Consider the following 12969-nt stretch of genomic DNA (forward strand, 5'->3'; position numbering starts at 1 on the left):
GAGGAATGTGCTGGAGCTTTTGTTATCCTGAGAGAAGTGGTGGTGAAATCAATGGTGGGAATGTTAAAGAAGAGCAGAAGTTGCTGTGGAGTTGTCAAGGCCTTGTGTGTGGCAGTGCCACCTAAATACCAACCAAAGCAACCTCTATCCTCCAGTCCAAGTCTCTGGTTCTTGAGAAGGGTTCAGTACATACAATCTGATAGTGACTCAAGAATCCAGTCAGTGTAGTGGTTATTACATGAGCATTGCACCTGTTTTACAGCAAAATTATCAGTATTAACGAATTACTCTGTCCCTAAGAACGAGTAAACCAATCGAACACCAGGTGGTCGAATACCAGTGCATCACTGCAGGTCATTATAGAGGATATTAGTGCTGAGAGTAGATTGGTGGAGGGATTCATTGGCAAGCCACAATCAGATAAGAAACGATCTCTCGTGTCTGTCCTGTTCTCTAATCAAAATACTGCTGTTAATCTAAGCACATATGTGGCACTTTACATTTTCAAACCATTATACAAACAGCAACTAATTAACCATCTTTCTTTTTTCACCCCTAATATGTGTTTGATTGTTGCTGTAATACCAGCTTGTTGTCTAAGTATGTGAGGAAAAGGCAGTCAGCTGCCATTGTGTTGAGGGCTATATAACTAATTGGACAGATAGATGTAGTCTGGGGGTTTTGTGTTAAGATATAACGCTCTCTAGCTCACTTTAGGGCTTCTCTTTTGAGTCAGATTCATTTTGATAGCAGGACTAATGTTTTTTTCTGTGCCTGGAGGGCATGTGTATTAGGTGCCATCAGTTCCGTACAGGAAGTGTGGGAAAACCAGCATTTGTGGCATTCCAACTTGGAATATCAAACTGATGGAGTGCAAGCATAATTTATGTCTATTTGCACTACTATTAGATGGTACGTGGTCCCTTTTCCCCTCATTTTATCTTTTCACAGTTTCCAATCTGAGATTTCCTTTTCCGTTTTTTGTCCTCTATCTCTCTCTGGCATTGACCATTGCTAGCAGGCGCTTTCAGTGCAACTTGGTTTTGTTTTATTTTTTGCTGGCATTATCTCCCACTATAAAATTCTCCATGGGAGTTGATCCTGGAATTGCCAGTCTAGCCAATGTAGGTTTCCAAGTTCCTTCAGCTGCAATAAACGGAGAACTCTTCTCACTCCTCACTTTGCTATTGGCAACTGAGGTCTGATGGTGTCTTCCCATTAAAATCTAGTTTCTGCAAGGTCATGGGAACCACTGCTGACTGACATCTGTTTTGCTACTGATTTAAAAACTTCACATTTCTCCTGAGAACCCATAAATTATACTGCACTCACTGCTCTGTGGAGGTCAACTTCTTGGACATTGCTGGACATGAATGTGAGACAGAGTACACACTACATCTTCCAGAGTTAATTTGATCTGGAAATCACAACTTGTATACTAGCTCTCACATACCTATTTCTTGGCTTCTCCCTGCCAAAGTGGCCAGAAAATTTAAAAGCATATTTTCATTTTTGTGATCTTTCCTTTTGGAAAGATTTAGTTAATTGAAAACTGTACGTTGGTTTTATAGGCTGATAAAACACTAAATAATAAACCAAATAAATGGATTTACCGCCCTGAATTGCCTGTCGTTATTGACTTCAACTTCAGACATCTTAATGTATTGCAGAATGACCAAAATTATGTTATTCCAGATTGGAAGTTCAGGATTTAGAGAATTTCTTATTTATTTTGCAGCATACAGCACTAATTACATCCTGACTGTCAGACAGTTTTCCATGTCCAGAGTATATGTTGAAAAAAGACAGAAAGCAGAAGAATTACTCTCCTTTCTCTAGTGGTTGTGGTTTTGTTGTTGTTTTTCTCTCTCATTGTAGATTATCATTTTAGTTAGTGTGTTTTCTCTTTTCAACAGGCCTGTGAATGGAGGTCATGGGTCCCCTCAGTATAACTCCACTGGACTCAATAGAATTCTGTACGAGTTTGGCCTTTGTCTGTAAATATGCCCACCTTCCTGTAGGTTTGGTTTTTACACGCACCATTCCTTGTATAAAGCAGTGCCTCTTTCCTGGCCCCTTGGGTGGTAGATTTCTGAATGCTGTAAAGTGAGTCCTGTCCTGACTTCTCCTGGGCAACAACACTGATGCACAGGGTGTAATCAGGACAGGACTCGGCTCAGTGTGTGTTTTCCGAAACTTTCTCCTGCCATGATGATTATGACTAAGGCTGTGTCTGTCACGATGGTCACGGATTCCGTGACTTTCCATGACCTCCATGATTTCTGCAGCAGCCAGTGCTGGCTCAGGGGCTGTCCAGCTTGGGCAGCCCCTGTGCCAGCAGCATCAGTTTGGGGAGTTTGGTGTGTGGGAGGGGGCTAGGGGTTGGGGGTGAAGGGGGCACTTACCTCAGGGTTGGGGGCTCCCCAACTCCCACTGGCATAGGCGGAGGAGGGGCCAGGGGACTCCGTGCGCTACCCGTGCCCACAGGCCTGCCCCCACAGCTCCCATTGACCAATGGGAGCTTTGCCTACAGATCTGGCACTTGTGACGGGAACAGTGATTTGGAGCCCCCCTGGCCGGAGCTGTGGGGACATGTGGAGCCCGGTAGGGAGCCTGCGAGCCCTGTCAATCTCCACCCCAGCACCAGCAGCATGGCCCACTGTCCCCTCCCCCAGCAGCAGCGGGGGTCCCGGCTGTGCGCCATAGCTCACCTTCCCTCCCCAGCACCAGCAGGGGTCCTGGGCTGCCCCCACCCACCCTGAGCACTCACTGGCCCCCCAGCCCAAGTTTTAATTAGGGAGTATATAGTAAAAGTCATGGACAGGTCACAGGCTGTGAATTTTTGTTTACTGCCCGTGACCTGTCCATGATTTTTACTAAAAATACCCGTGACTAAAACATAGCTTTAATTATGACGCACTTACTATATAATCCTGTTGGTGTCCCACATCTGAGAGTGGCTCTAGCTGTTGGTACTTCGGAGCTGGACATCTGAAGATAGTATTTCACCTATTGCTTTCAATGCCTTTTGTGAATTAAATAATGGGGAAATCCACCTTAATATTTTTTTCCCTATACTAATTTCCCTTGACACTTGGATTTTGGGAGCCTGATGAGGCTAATGGTATCTGGCCCCAAATTCCCATATCAGCACACATCAGCACCTTTAGTTACCAAATGAATCATGTCCCTATTTTCAGCCCCTCCTGTACGTGTGTGTGTATATGTATTTGTCACATTTGCTCTGCTGTTCTGCATTTAGATACCATTTTAAACAGAAAATGAATCACATTTACTAGTTCAAACAAGCAATAACCATAGTCTGAACTATGCTTATGTGTGTGTTTGGCTACTTTTAATAGAACATGAGTGACTGTTACTAGACTGCTGCTCTATAGAGGCTTTTGCAAAGGAAACATTATCCAGTGGCTAGCGCACAGGATGGGATGTTAGGAGATCTAGGTTGTATTCCCAGTTCTGTCACAGATCTCAACAAGTTGTAACCTCTCTGTGCCTCAGTTTCTTCATCTGTAAAATGGGGATTGTAATTACCTACTTTATGGAAGCAATGGGCTTAAACTGCAGCAAGGGAGATTTAGGTTGGACATTAGGAAAAAGTTCCTAACTGTCAGGGTAGTTAAACACTGGAATAGATTGCCTAGGGAAGTTGTGGAATCTCCATCTCTGGAGATATTTAAGAGTAGGTTAGATAAATGTCTATCAGGGATGGTCTAGACAGTATTTGGTCCTGCCATGAGGGCAGGGGACTGGACTCGATGACCTTTCGAGGTCCCTTCCAGTCCTAGAGTCTATGAGTCTATGTTAGGCACTAAATTTATTATTGTTTGTAAAGCATAATTGCCTCAGAGGTGCTATATTTAATAATAATTTGAGATGTGCCTATCTCATAGAACTGGAAGGAACCCTGAAAGGTCATTGAGTCCAGCCCCCTGCCTTCACTAGCAGGACCAAGTACTGATTTTGCCCCAGATCTCTAGGTGGCCCCCTCAAGGATTGAACTCATAACTGGGGGTTAGCAGGCCAATGCTCAAACCACTGAGCTATCCCTCCCCCCATTTCTATAGTATTACAATATCATGTATCCATTGGACGGCTTCTCATTGTTTTTCTTTTCCATTTTTTCCAGGATGTACTTGTTTGTTGACACAATCTGTTCTCCAATTTACAGAGTAATGAGAACCAATATTTGTTCCAGGAATCATGTTTGTTAATGGAGTTTAGTTTGTTTGACTGTCGTTACCAAAAGATCTTGCTCATTTTCTCAGGACTGGTTAGAGGTCAATCCTATATAGGGTGGACTGCAGGCCTTATAGTCTGAGAACAAGACTGGAGGCTAGAAAGACCTACTGAATTCTAATCCAGGCTTTGCCACTGTTTCCTGAACAGATGTGAGCTAGTCCCTTCATCTTTGCAAGCCATACTCATTCGTGGGATAACTCCTTGCATTATCTCAGTTTCCCTATCTGTCTAATGAGAATAATGCTTATCTGGAGTCCTTTAAAGAGGTGTTGTAAGGATTAATTATTTAGTGTTTGTTCAGCACTTTGAAGTGCTAATTATTATTCTATTCTACTTGTTTAAAAATTAGTTGCTACAGCATTATTGTATAGCAGCTCCTGCAATAGATAAAATGGGAAATCCACTCCGCTGCTCTTAATTCCCTTGTTTCTCCCTTCATGATTTTCCTTCTCTTTTCTCAGAAATATATTTTGCAGATGTGGCTGCCATTTTCCAATTTAACTTTTTAGAAACTCACATCTGCTGATTGTAGCTGAATATTGAAACTCAGTTTAATCCCAAAAAAAGCACCCTCATTAGAAGTCTAGCTGCTAGAGTAGAACTCACGGTGTCTGACTCTTCTTTCACCAAATAGCGGTGTAAATCAGGAATAGCTTCTCCGAAGTCAATGGAATTACACCAGTGTATAAACTGATGTGAGAGGAGAGTCTGGTCTGTGGGGCTTAGATGTGCATTAGAGGTGTTTCTAAAGAGGGCGTGAGTGTAGAGTGATGCCATAAATTACATTTAGTGACAATTTTCTCAGTGTTACCATGACCGCTAGAGTTTAAAGGCCATTTTGTATGCTTGATCTGCATATACAGCTCCCATTAATATCAGTTGGTATTGCACTAACAGATCAAAACATGATATAGTTCTCTGTGATGAGGTTTTGCATGCCACATTATCCAGGAACCGCACTTCTGAAAAGCGTGGGGGGCAAGTAGCCATTTCAGAGAGCTTGTAATGGAGGATTGACTGACTGTTTTGCAAGATCTGAATGTTTGAGATTAAAGTTAATTTATCCACTTGACAAAACTGTCAAATCTTACAGATGAACTGAAATTTCAGGTCAGAGATCCTAATTGTGGTGGTAGCAAAGCTTTCAAGCTAAAGACATTGGACAGTTGCTTACTTATAAGTCTTCTGGTTGCTAATTATTAAGATACCTATAAAATGGTGATGTTCCTTTCCAGTTCAAAACAAAAGCTACACATACAATGAAGAGTCAAAAGTCAGCTCTTTTGGGGTCTGGATTTATTTAAAAAAAAAATAGAAATCAACTTGTAAAAGGCGCACAGCCAGGGCTCGACCCTCCCGGAGGAGGAGGGGAGCCACACCGGCCTCGATACACGTTGTCTTCGTCAGCCCCTTTCTTCCAGGCTGAGCGACGCTGCACAGTCGCCTGGGGCCCTGGCCTTCTGCTGTAGGGCGGGGCAACAAACACGAAGTTATAGAGGCTCAGACCCTCTTGGCTCAGGGCTGAGCAACAATAGTTCAGGCAGCTCGCACCCTTTGGGGCAGGACCGAGCAGTGGCACAGTTAAAGGGGCCCAGCCCTTGGGTCGGGCGGGGCACCAAACACACAGTTACAAAGGCTCAGACCCTCGTGGCTCAGGGTCAAGCAGTCAATCACTAGACTTGATGTTCTCCTTAGGCTGGGGAGAGGGGGACTCTGCTACCCGGGTACGGTGGCAGGGGGAACGCAGGCCCCCCCACTCCGCTGCGTTCCAGCCCGGGGCCCTAGTAGCGGCCATCACCGCTAACGGTCAGTGGGGTTCCTGACCGCAACACACTGACACGGGTTCAGGTACGCTTGCAGCCTGACTGGGGTCGGCTGCCCCCAGGCTACTTCCAATCTCCCCCTCTCAGTCTACCTGTTCTGTGGCGTCAGCCCCTGGGAAGTCCAGTAGCATGGGCCCCTCCCGGCTGGGGCTGGGTGGTAGATCCGGCAGTGCCTCTGGGAAGTCCGGCCAGGCCTGCTCCGGGGGTTCCTCGGGGTAACAGCAGGGACGGGGCACCTCCAGCAGTCCCTCCTCGTAGTGGGTGCGGGGAAGCTCCGGCAGCTCCTCGTCGTAGCAGGCGCGGGGAAGGACCGGCCAGTCAGGGCAACTGCCCTGGGCCTCAGCAGCCTCCCAGTCACGAGCACCTTCTGGCAGGTCTGCTCCCGACGGTGGCTGGGCTCCAACTGAGCGCCGCCGGCCGGCTTTTATACTTCCGGGTCGCTTCCTGACCCTCTGAGGGGCGGGTCCAGTGCCCTGTGGCCCCGCCCCTTCCAGCCCCCGGCGGGGCTCGACGTCCTTGAGGAGGAGGGGAGCCACACCGCCTCGCAACACAACTCCAAAATTATATGTCAGTATACCAACGATTGAACCAGAGATGTCTAGAGCTGAACACAAATATCTCTAAAGCTTGAGTTAAGGCACCCGGTGGCCCAGATTTTTAAAGATCTTTAGGTATTTCAACACCTAACTGATTTAGAAACCTATATCTCATTTTCAAAAGGCATTTAGAAGCCAAAATTCCATTGACCATTGAAAATACAGACATCTGTCGCAATACCTCTTTAGACTTAGGCATGTGGTCTTACCATCCTGCTTGCCTAAGGGCTGGTCTACACTAGGAACTTATCTGGGCATTGCTACATCTCTCAGGGGTATGAAAATCCCCACACTCCTGAGACACGGAGCTGTTTGGAGCTAATCTCAAGACAGTGCCAGGTCAATGGAAGAATTCTTTTGTTGACCTATCTACTGCCTCTTGGGAAGGGTGAATTACCTAATTCGATGGGAGAACCTCTCCCATTGGCATAGGTAGCGTCTGCACTGAAGTGGTGCAGCTGCAGGGCTGCTGTTCTGCTGATGTAGCATTTCATGTGTAGATGAACCCTAATTCTGTTGTAGGAGCAGCAGGGTGGTGCGGATGGGAAAAGTCTTTTGATGCTTGCTCATCTCTAGATGCCAAGAATTGCTATATTAACAGTTTTTATTTCCAAAGAGAACACTTTAAAAAATTAATTCCAAGAACATTACAATCTGAATAATTTGTAACCTTTTCTGAGATTTAGTCATTTGGTGTGAATGTGTCAGAATGCCAACCCCCCCAGTCCACACAGACACACACTCTGTCCCCCCAGGAGACAGAGAAACAGTTTGGTGCCGGAAGCTGATGAAGTCAGCATTTTAAAATGGTTAGCAGCATTGCAGATTCTCTCCCCTTTTGTAATAGTCACCAGATAATAATTACGTTGTAGGTTTTCTGTGTGGGAAGCAGTACAGTGGCAAAATGTTGCACCTCTGAAAATGTAAGAATGAAGGGTAAAAGGGAAAAGCAGGACTTTTAATAGAAGCATTAGTCATAGTTAAATTGCAGTGCGGTGTCATTGTGCTACTAGCTTCTAGTGTCTCTAAAAATACCCTCTAGTCTAGTGGCTTTGCTGGTACAACAATGCAGTAACAGAGAGAGAGCTGGATTCTGGAGCAGCAGCAGCAGCCTTGTGTTAGCCCTTCTTTCCCTTGAGCGAAAATGCTGGGGAGCATCATAGAGGTCATGGTCACAGGCTGTGGGGAATGTGAATAGTTTTCAGACATCTGCTAATGTCTAGTTCTAGAGGAGCCTCTTTGCTCCTCTGTAGCTGTATGCTCTGTGCCGTGATAGAGCAGAGAAATGAAGGTGGAAATGGGATCAGAAAAGGGGATATAAAAGAAGAGAAAGGTTAAAAAAACCACCCCACCCCACCCAAAAAAAAAATTTATCCTACCCACAGTGGAACTTGCCATAGCTGAGATAATGCTTCATGCTGGAAAGAAGACCTGTTGCAGTATTGCTTTTCAATAAGATGGCTGACCGGGGAAGCCTACGCTTGGATTCCTAGAGATTATCACCATTCACTGTATTTCCCCCCTGAACAGAGTGAGACATCTGGGAGACAAGTGTTCCAAAGATGCCCTGTTAGTAGGAGAGTGCTTATGGAGAAGGTTAATCTAGATGGACGAGAACGCCCAGTAGTGTAATCACGACAAGAGAGTTTGATAACCAAGTGCCTGGCAGGGAGGATAGAGTAGATAATATGATGAGGTCGCAAGCTATTAGCAATGTGGCCTTCAAATGGTACAGCTTAATTTCCCTGAATGAAAGTGAGGTATGAATCCATGATTGCATTGACGAATGCACCAGAGATTTTGCAGCCCTCTTTTTTTCAATCCATGACCTCTACATCCTGGCAGTTAAAGATGACTTGTGGTTAACTTTCCATCCCACCATGATGGGATACACAGTTTTGCATGCCATGTCATCTTGGCTCAGAAGACATCGTTTCCATTGGGAAGAAACAGCTAGATTTGACAAGTCTGACAGACTGTATTGCTATCACTTTATTGTCTGCCTCCGCCTCCCAAAAAACACAAGCAAGAAGACAAGTCCTTGTCACCCTTCTTTGACCCCATCCAGCACAAGCACTACCATTTATATGTAGGGATGTAGGTTGCTCTTAACATTACAACATTTATAAATAGCCATGTCTTATGTATTTTGTTTACTTTTTATTTCATGTCCAGCTTTTCCCAGCTCCACTCCAGACTCTCGCAAGGAAGATTGTTCAGTCCAGGACCAATAGCACCTTAGTTGGAGTCTTCACCATTATACTGGTTTTTCTGTCAGCATTTGTCAACATGGTACATGGTTTTTAATCCATTTCTTTACTGTATAGTTTTATTATTGATCTTTTCGGGCATGCATACCACACGCATAATCATTGCAATCATGTGAATTAATGTCAGATGTTGCTGTTGCTATATCTGAGGGCAGCCTTTCCACCCCAAAAGTGAAATGGGAGTCATCTAAATGCCCTCCTAACAGCCTGCATTGCTGACTCTGGTTTTGCTTTTGTTGCACATCCATTTTTTTCACTGTTCTATTTCTCTTGGTAGTTGTATAAACCAGGAGCGAAGTTTACCCCTATACAACGGGCCAGGCCGAGGCCTATGTGTCACTCAGGCCCCGCAAAAGCTCTCTTTTGAGTGGGACTTACGTGCTGCCTAGGCTTTGTGCTGGCCTCTGCACAATGTTGAATTTCACACTGACTGTAATCACGTCACAGAGATTGGAAAGGCTGCATTTTAAGTGAAACATTTGGATTTCTTTGCATCCAGACGCTGCTTGCTAATTTCAGATGCAGAGAGAAGGATTGAATGTTCTTGATAGCCTACTATTTTTAATTTTTAACTTGTTAGCTAAATTTATTTTAAACATGAAGCTAAATAGTCTGTATGCTATATAAATCTGGGGGATTTTTAAGAGAAAAAGGATGATCCTGTGATTAAAGCACTGGGCAGTCTGTTGGATTTGGCCTCTATTCCTGGCACTGCTATAGTCTTCCTGTACATCAGTTGTGGATTAACTTTTAAAAGGGCTGATCTACCACAGATCTCATTGATTTCGATGAAAATAACCGATCCTCAGTACCTCTTAAATCAGGCTGGTAGCCGCTCTATACCTCTCTTTCCCCATCTGTGAGATGGAGATAAACATTGTTTGTAGAGCACTTATAGTTTCTTGGGTAGAAGGCACTAGGGAAATGCAAAGTATTATTATGGTAACAGTGTTAGGGCCCGATCTTTCAAGACGCTAAGCACCTTGTAGGATTGGGCCTCAATAATATAACTATAAAGAAGCAGGTGTAGATTAAAGGTGCTCAGCACCTTCAAGCATTGGACCCTTATTCATGGGTATTCTACTCAACAGCCTGGAGCATCTGGCCGTTGCCATTGCTAACCATTTTATAACAACATTACCAAGGCTGATGCAAACTCGTTGCTTAATCAGATTTGTCATGAAGTAGTTCGTGGTACTCTGTAGTACCAGTACTCTGCTGGTTTCTCAGCATTTTGTAGCAAATCTGCAACAGTGGGTTTTGTCTTGGTCCAATAGCCTTTGCTGTAGACGACCCCCTGCTGCAGTGGGCTGAGTGATAGATTGCTAGCTATGAGAAGTTATCAGCATATCCCCTTTGTCAATTCATTAGTTGCTACCAAGTATAAGTATAACAGTGATTTGCACAGATCAGCAAACTTATTGTGGAAACTGGGGCATTGAATATATATCTTGTGTCACCCGATGTTTAATTCTGTCGTTTTCAAGAGAATTTTTAAAATGGATTGGTTGTTGGTTTTTCTTCTTACCTGTGCCTTTGGTTTTTGTCACAATCTTCATTTTCTCCAGTTCATGTGCAGCACTGTGGATCTTGTCAGCTGTGTGGCTACAGAGTATAACATCACTCCCGACCAGGTGGACATAGGCCTTATCAGCAACTTTTCTTTCAAATACAGCCTGGGCACCTGGCAGGGATTCTGTGGCAGTTCCCTGCCCAATTGCAACTTCCCAGAGGTATTGCTTTAAAGAATTGATTGCAGAGCTGGATTTTAAAAGGGGCTCAGTTCTGTATTTACTCATGTGTGCATAAAAGTAATTAAATCTCATTATATGGGGTGAAAACTGTTCAGTACAGGAGCCATGACACACATTTCCCTTCGCAGCCATCATTACAGAATTGACAAGGGTCAACATTCTCAAACATGAGAGTTTCAAGTTAGGCACCTAAATCCGTTTTAAGGCATCTAAACAGGTGTTCTGATTTTCAGAGGTGCTGTGCACTCACAGCACTTGTTGAATTTAGTGGGACCTGCAGGTGCTCGGTGTAACAAACCACAGCTATTAAATATGCATGCTGTTGTTGGAAGGGGTGAACCAGAGACCTTCGGCAGGAAAACTCCTTTAGCTTTGAGCTAGTAGTAGTAGGCTTTTGTAGTCACTGGATCCAACCACTAGAGGGAGATATGATCACATGCATTCATGACATAGTTTACCAACATGCTTCAGTGGCTGCCAGTGACTTCAGTAGAACTTTTTGGTACTCATCACCTCTGAAAAATAATGTAGGTGCCTAAGTATGCATTTAAGAGCCTAACTGAAGGCACCTAGTTTGAAAACTTTGGCCTGGGTAAATTCTGAGTTTCTCTGGAGCATCCAATATGGGCCGTGACTGGAAGCAGAAAAGTTATAATGATCGAAGATTTGTAGCACTGAAGCAATCTGCTTTGAACTATTGATTTTTATCTTGCTACAGCAAAAGATATAAATCTTTTTCATGCCATTGTACTTTACTGCGCCCTAAATCTCTTCCTTTTGGGCAGTTGTTCAAGATACTTCTGTGAGCGTTTAGGTCACAGCCATAAAAAAAAATTCTGTAGGAACTGAAAAGGAAAAAACTGTGGGGCAGGCGGTTGTGCTGTCTGGATCTTTGAGGTTTATGGGAACCTTTTCAGTTTTCTGGCTGATCCTTTAGGGCCCAATTGTTCAAGGTGTTACTGAGTCCCCAAGATGTGCTGAGTGCACTTATCTCCCATTGGAGCAGTTGGGGTTTAATTCTGGTACCATTAAAGTCAATGGGAATGTTGCCATTGTCTAATCTATGGGGAGGGCGTTATACCACACTCACTACTGTAATTTGCAACATTTCAGAATCTGTGTTATGCCTTGTCTAAACATATGGTGGCATAGAGAGTACCTGCACTACAAGCCGCAGTGAAAGCAGACTGTGTCCACTTGTAACTGCAGTATGTAGCTAAACATGGCAGTGAAAGGCTACAGCAGAAAGGGAGATGGCAGGGGAAGGCTCCGGCGGCTCCCCACTGGTACTGCAGGAATCTTTCCCTGCTGCTGGAGCCTTTCCCTGCATTGGGGAAAGGCTCTAGCAGCAGAGAGGCAGTGAGACACTATGCTGCTAAAAATAGCAATGCAGATGTGGAAAGCACTGCCTGAGCATGTAGAGGGCTGTGCAGGATAAATACCATAGCGTCATGGGTGGTGGGTGTAATAGACAAGGGCAGAATCTGGCCTTAGAACATTAGGCATTTTACTGTAATAATGTGATGATGCTTTCTACTACCTCCTGGATACACACACACCTTGGCCTTCAGTCTAAGCGCACGTCCAGACTAACCCGCGGCATCGGCGGGTTAAAATCGATTGCTCGGGGATCGATATATCGCGTCTAGTCTGGACGCGATGTATCGATCCCCGAGCGCGCTTACATCGATTCCGGAACTCCATCAACCCGAACGGAGTTCCGGAATCGACACGGAGAGCCGCGGACATCGATGCTGCGCCGTCCAGACGGGTGAGTACCTCGATTTTAGAAATTCGACTTCAGCTACGTTATTCCCGTAGCTGAAGTTGCGTATCTAAAATCGATTTTAATACCTAGTCTGGACGTGGCCTAAGCGTTCATTTAGCTCAGGGGTAGGGTTACTGCTCCCTCTATATGGTTTGTTATGTCTCTTAGTTTTGGTTTGCTTTGTCCTACCGAGTTTTATCTCTCTCCTGTTTTCTTTTTTTATCTTTACACAGTATTTTACTTACAGTGTCTTACTGAGTCTCCTGGCCTGCTCTGTGTTCCTTCAGATCAGCTGCATTGGGAAACTGATCCTAATGTTGATCATCGAATTCATATACGTTCTCATTGTGGAGGTGCCAGAGGTGAACCTCTTTGACAATGCAGATCTTCTGGTTGCAGCTAACAGTTTGTAAGTGGATTTCATTTTCAAAATGTCTTCCATCATGTTGACTCCCAATGATGCTTCCATATCATTAGGAAGACAGGATTTCTGAGTCT

At 44.6% G+C, this 12969-nt stretch overlaps 1 protein-coding gene across 3 annotated transcripts in view; it reads left to right on the plus strand.

Annotated features, from left to right (window-relative positions):
- Positions 1-12969, plus strand: part of ADCY5 (adenylate cyclase 5) — a 321010-nt gene that overhangs the window by 292591 nt on the left and 15450 nt on the right. For 2 of the 3 annotated variants that reach the window (XM_050916994.1, XM_050916996.1), the window contains 3 exons: positions 8855-8971; positions 10518-10682; positions 12705-12880. In XM_050916994.1, the coding sequence (XP_050772951.1) occupies positions 8855-8971; positions 10518-10682; positions 12705-12880 (458 nt within the window). The remainder of the gene's footprint in view (positions 1-8854; positions 8972-10517; positions 10683-12704; positions 12881-12969) is intronic. The other variant, XM_050916995.1, reaches the window with a different exon arrangement.

This window comes from Gopherus flavomarginatus, chromosome 10 (assembly GCF_025201925.1).
Source record: "Gopherus flavomarginatus isolate rGopFla2 chromosome 10, rGopFla2.mat.asm, whole genome shotgun sequence".
Classification (NCBI taxonomy): Eukaryota; Metazoa; Chordata; order Testudines; family Testudinidae; genus Gopherus; species Gopherus flavomarginatus.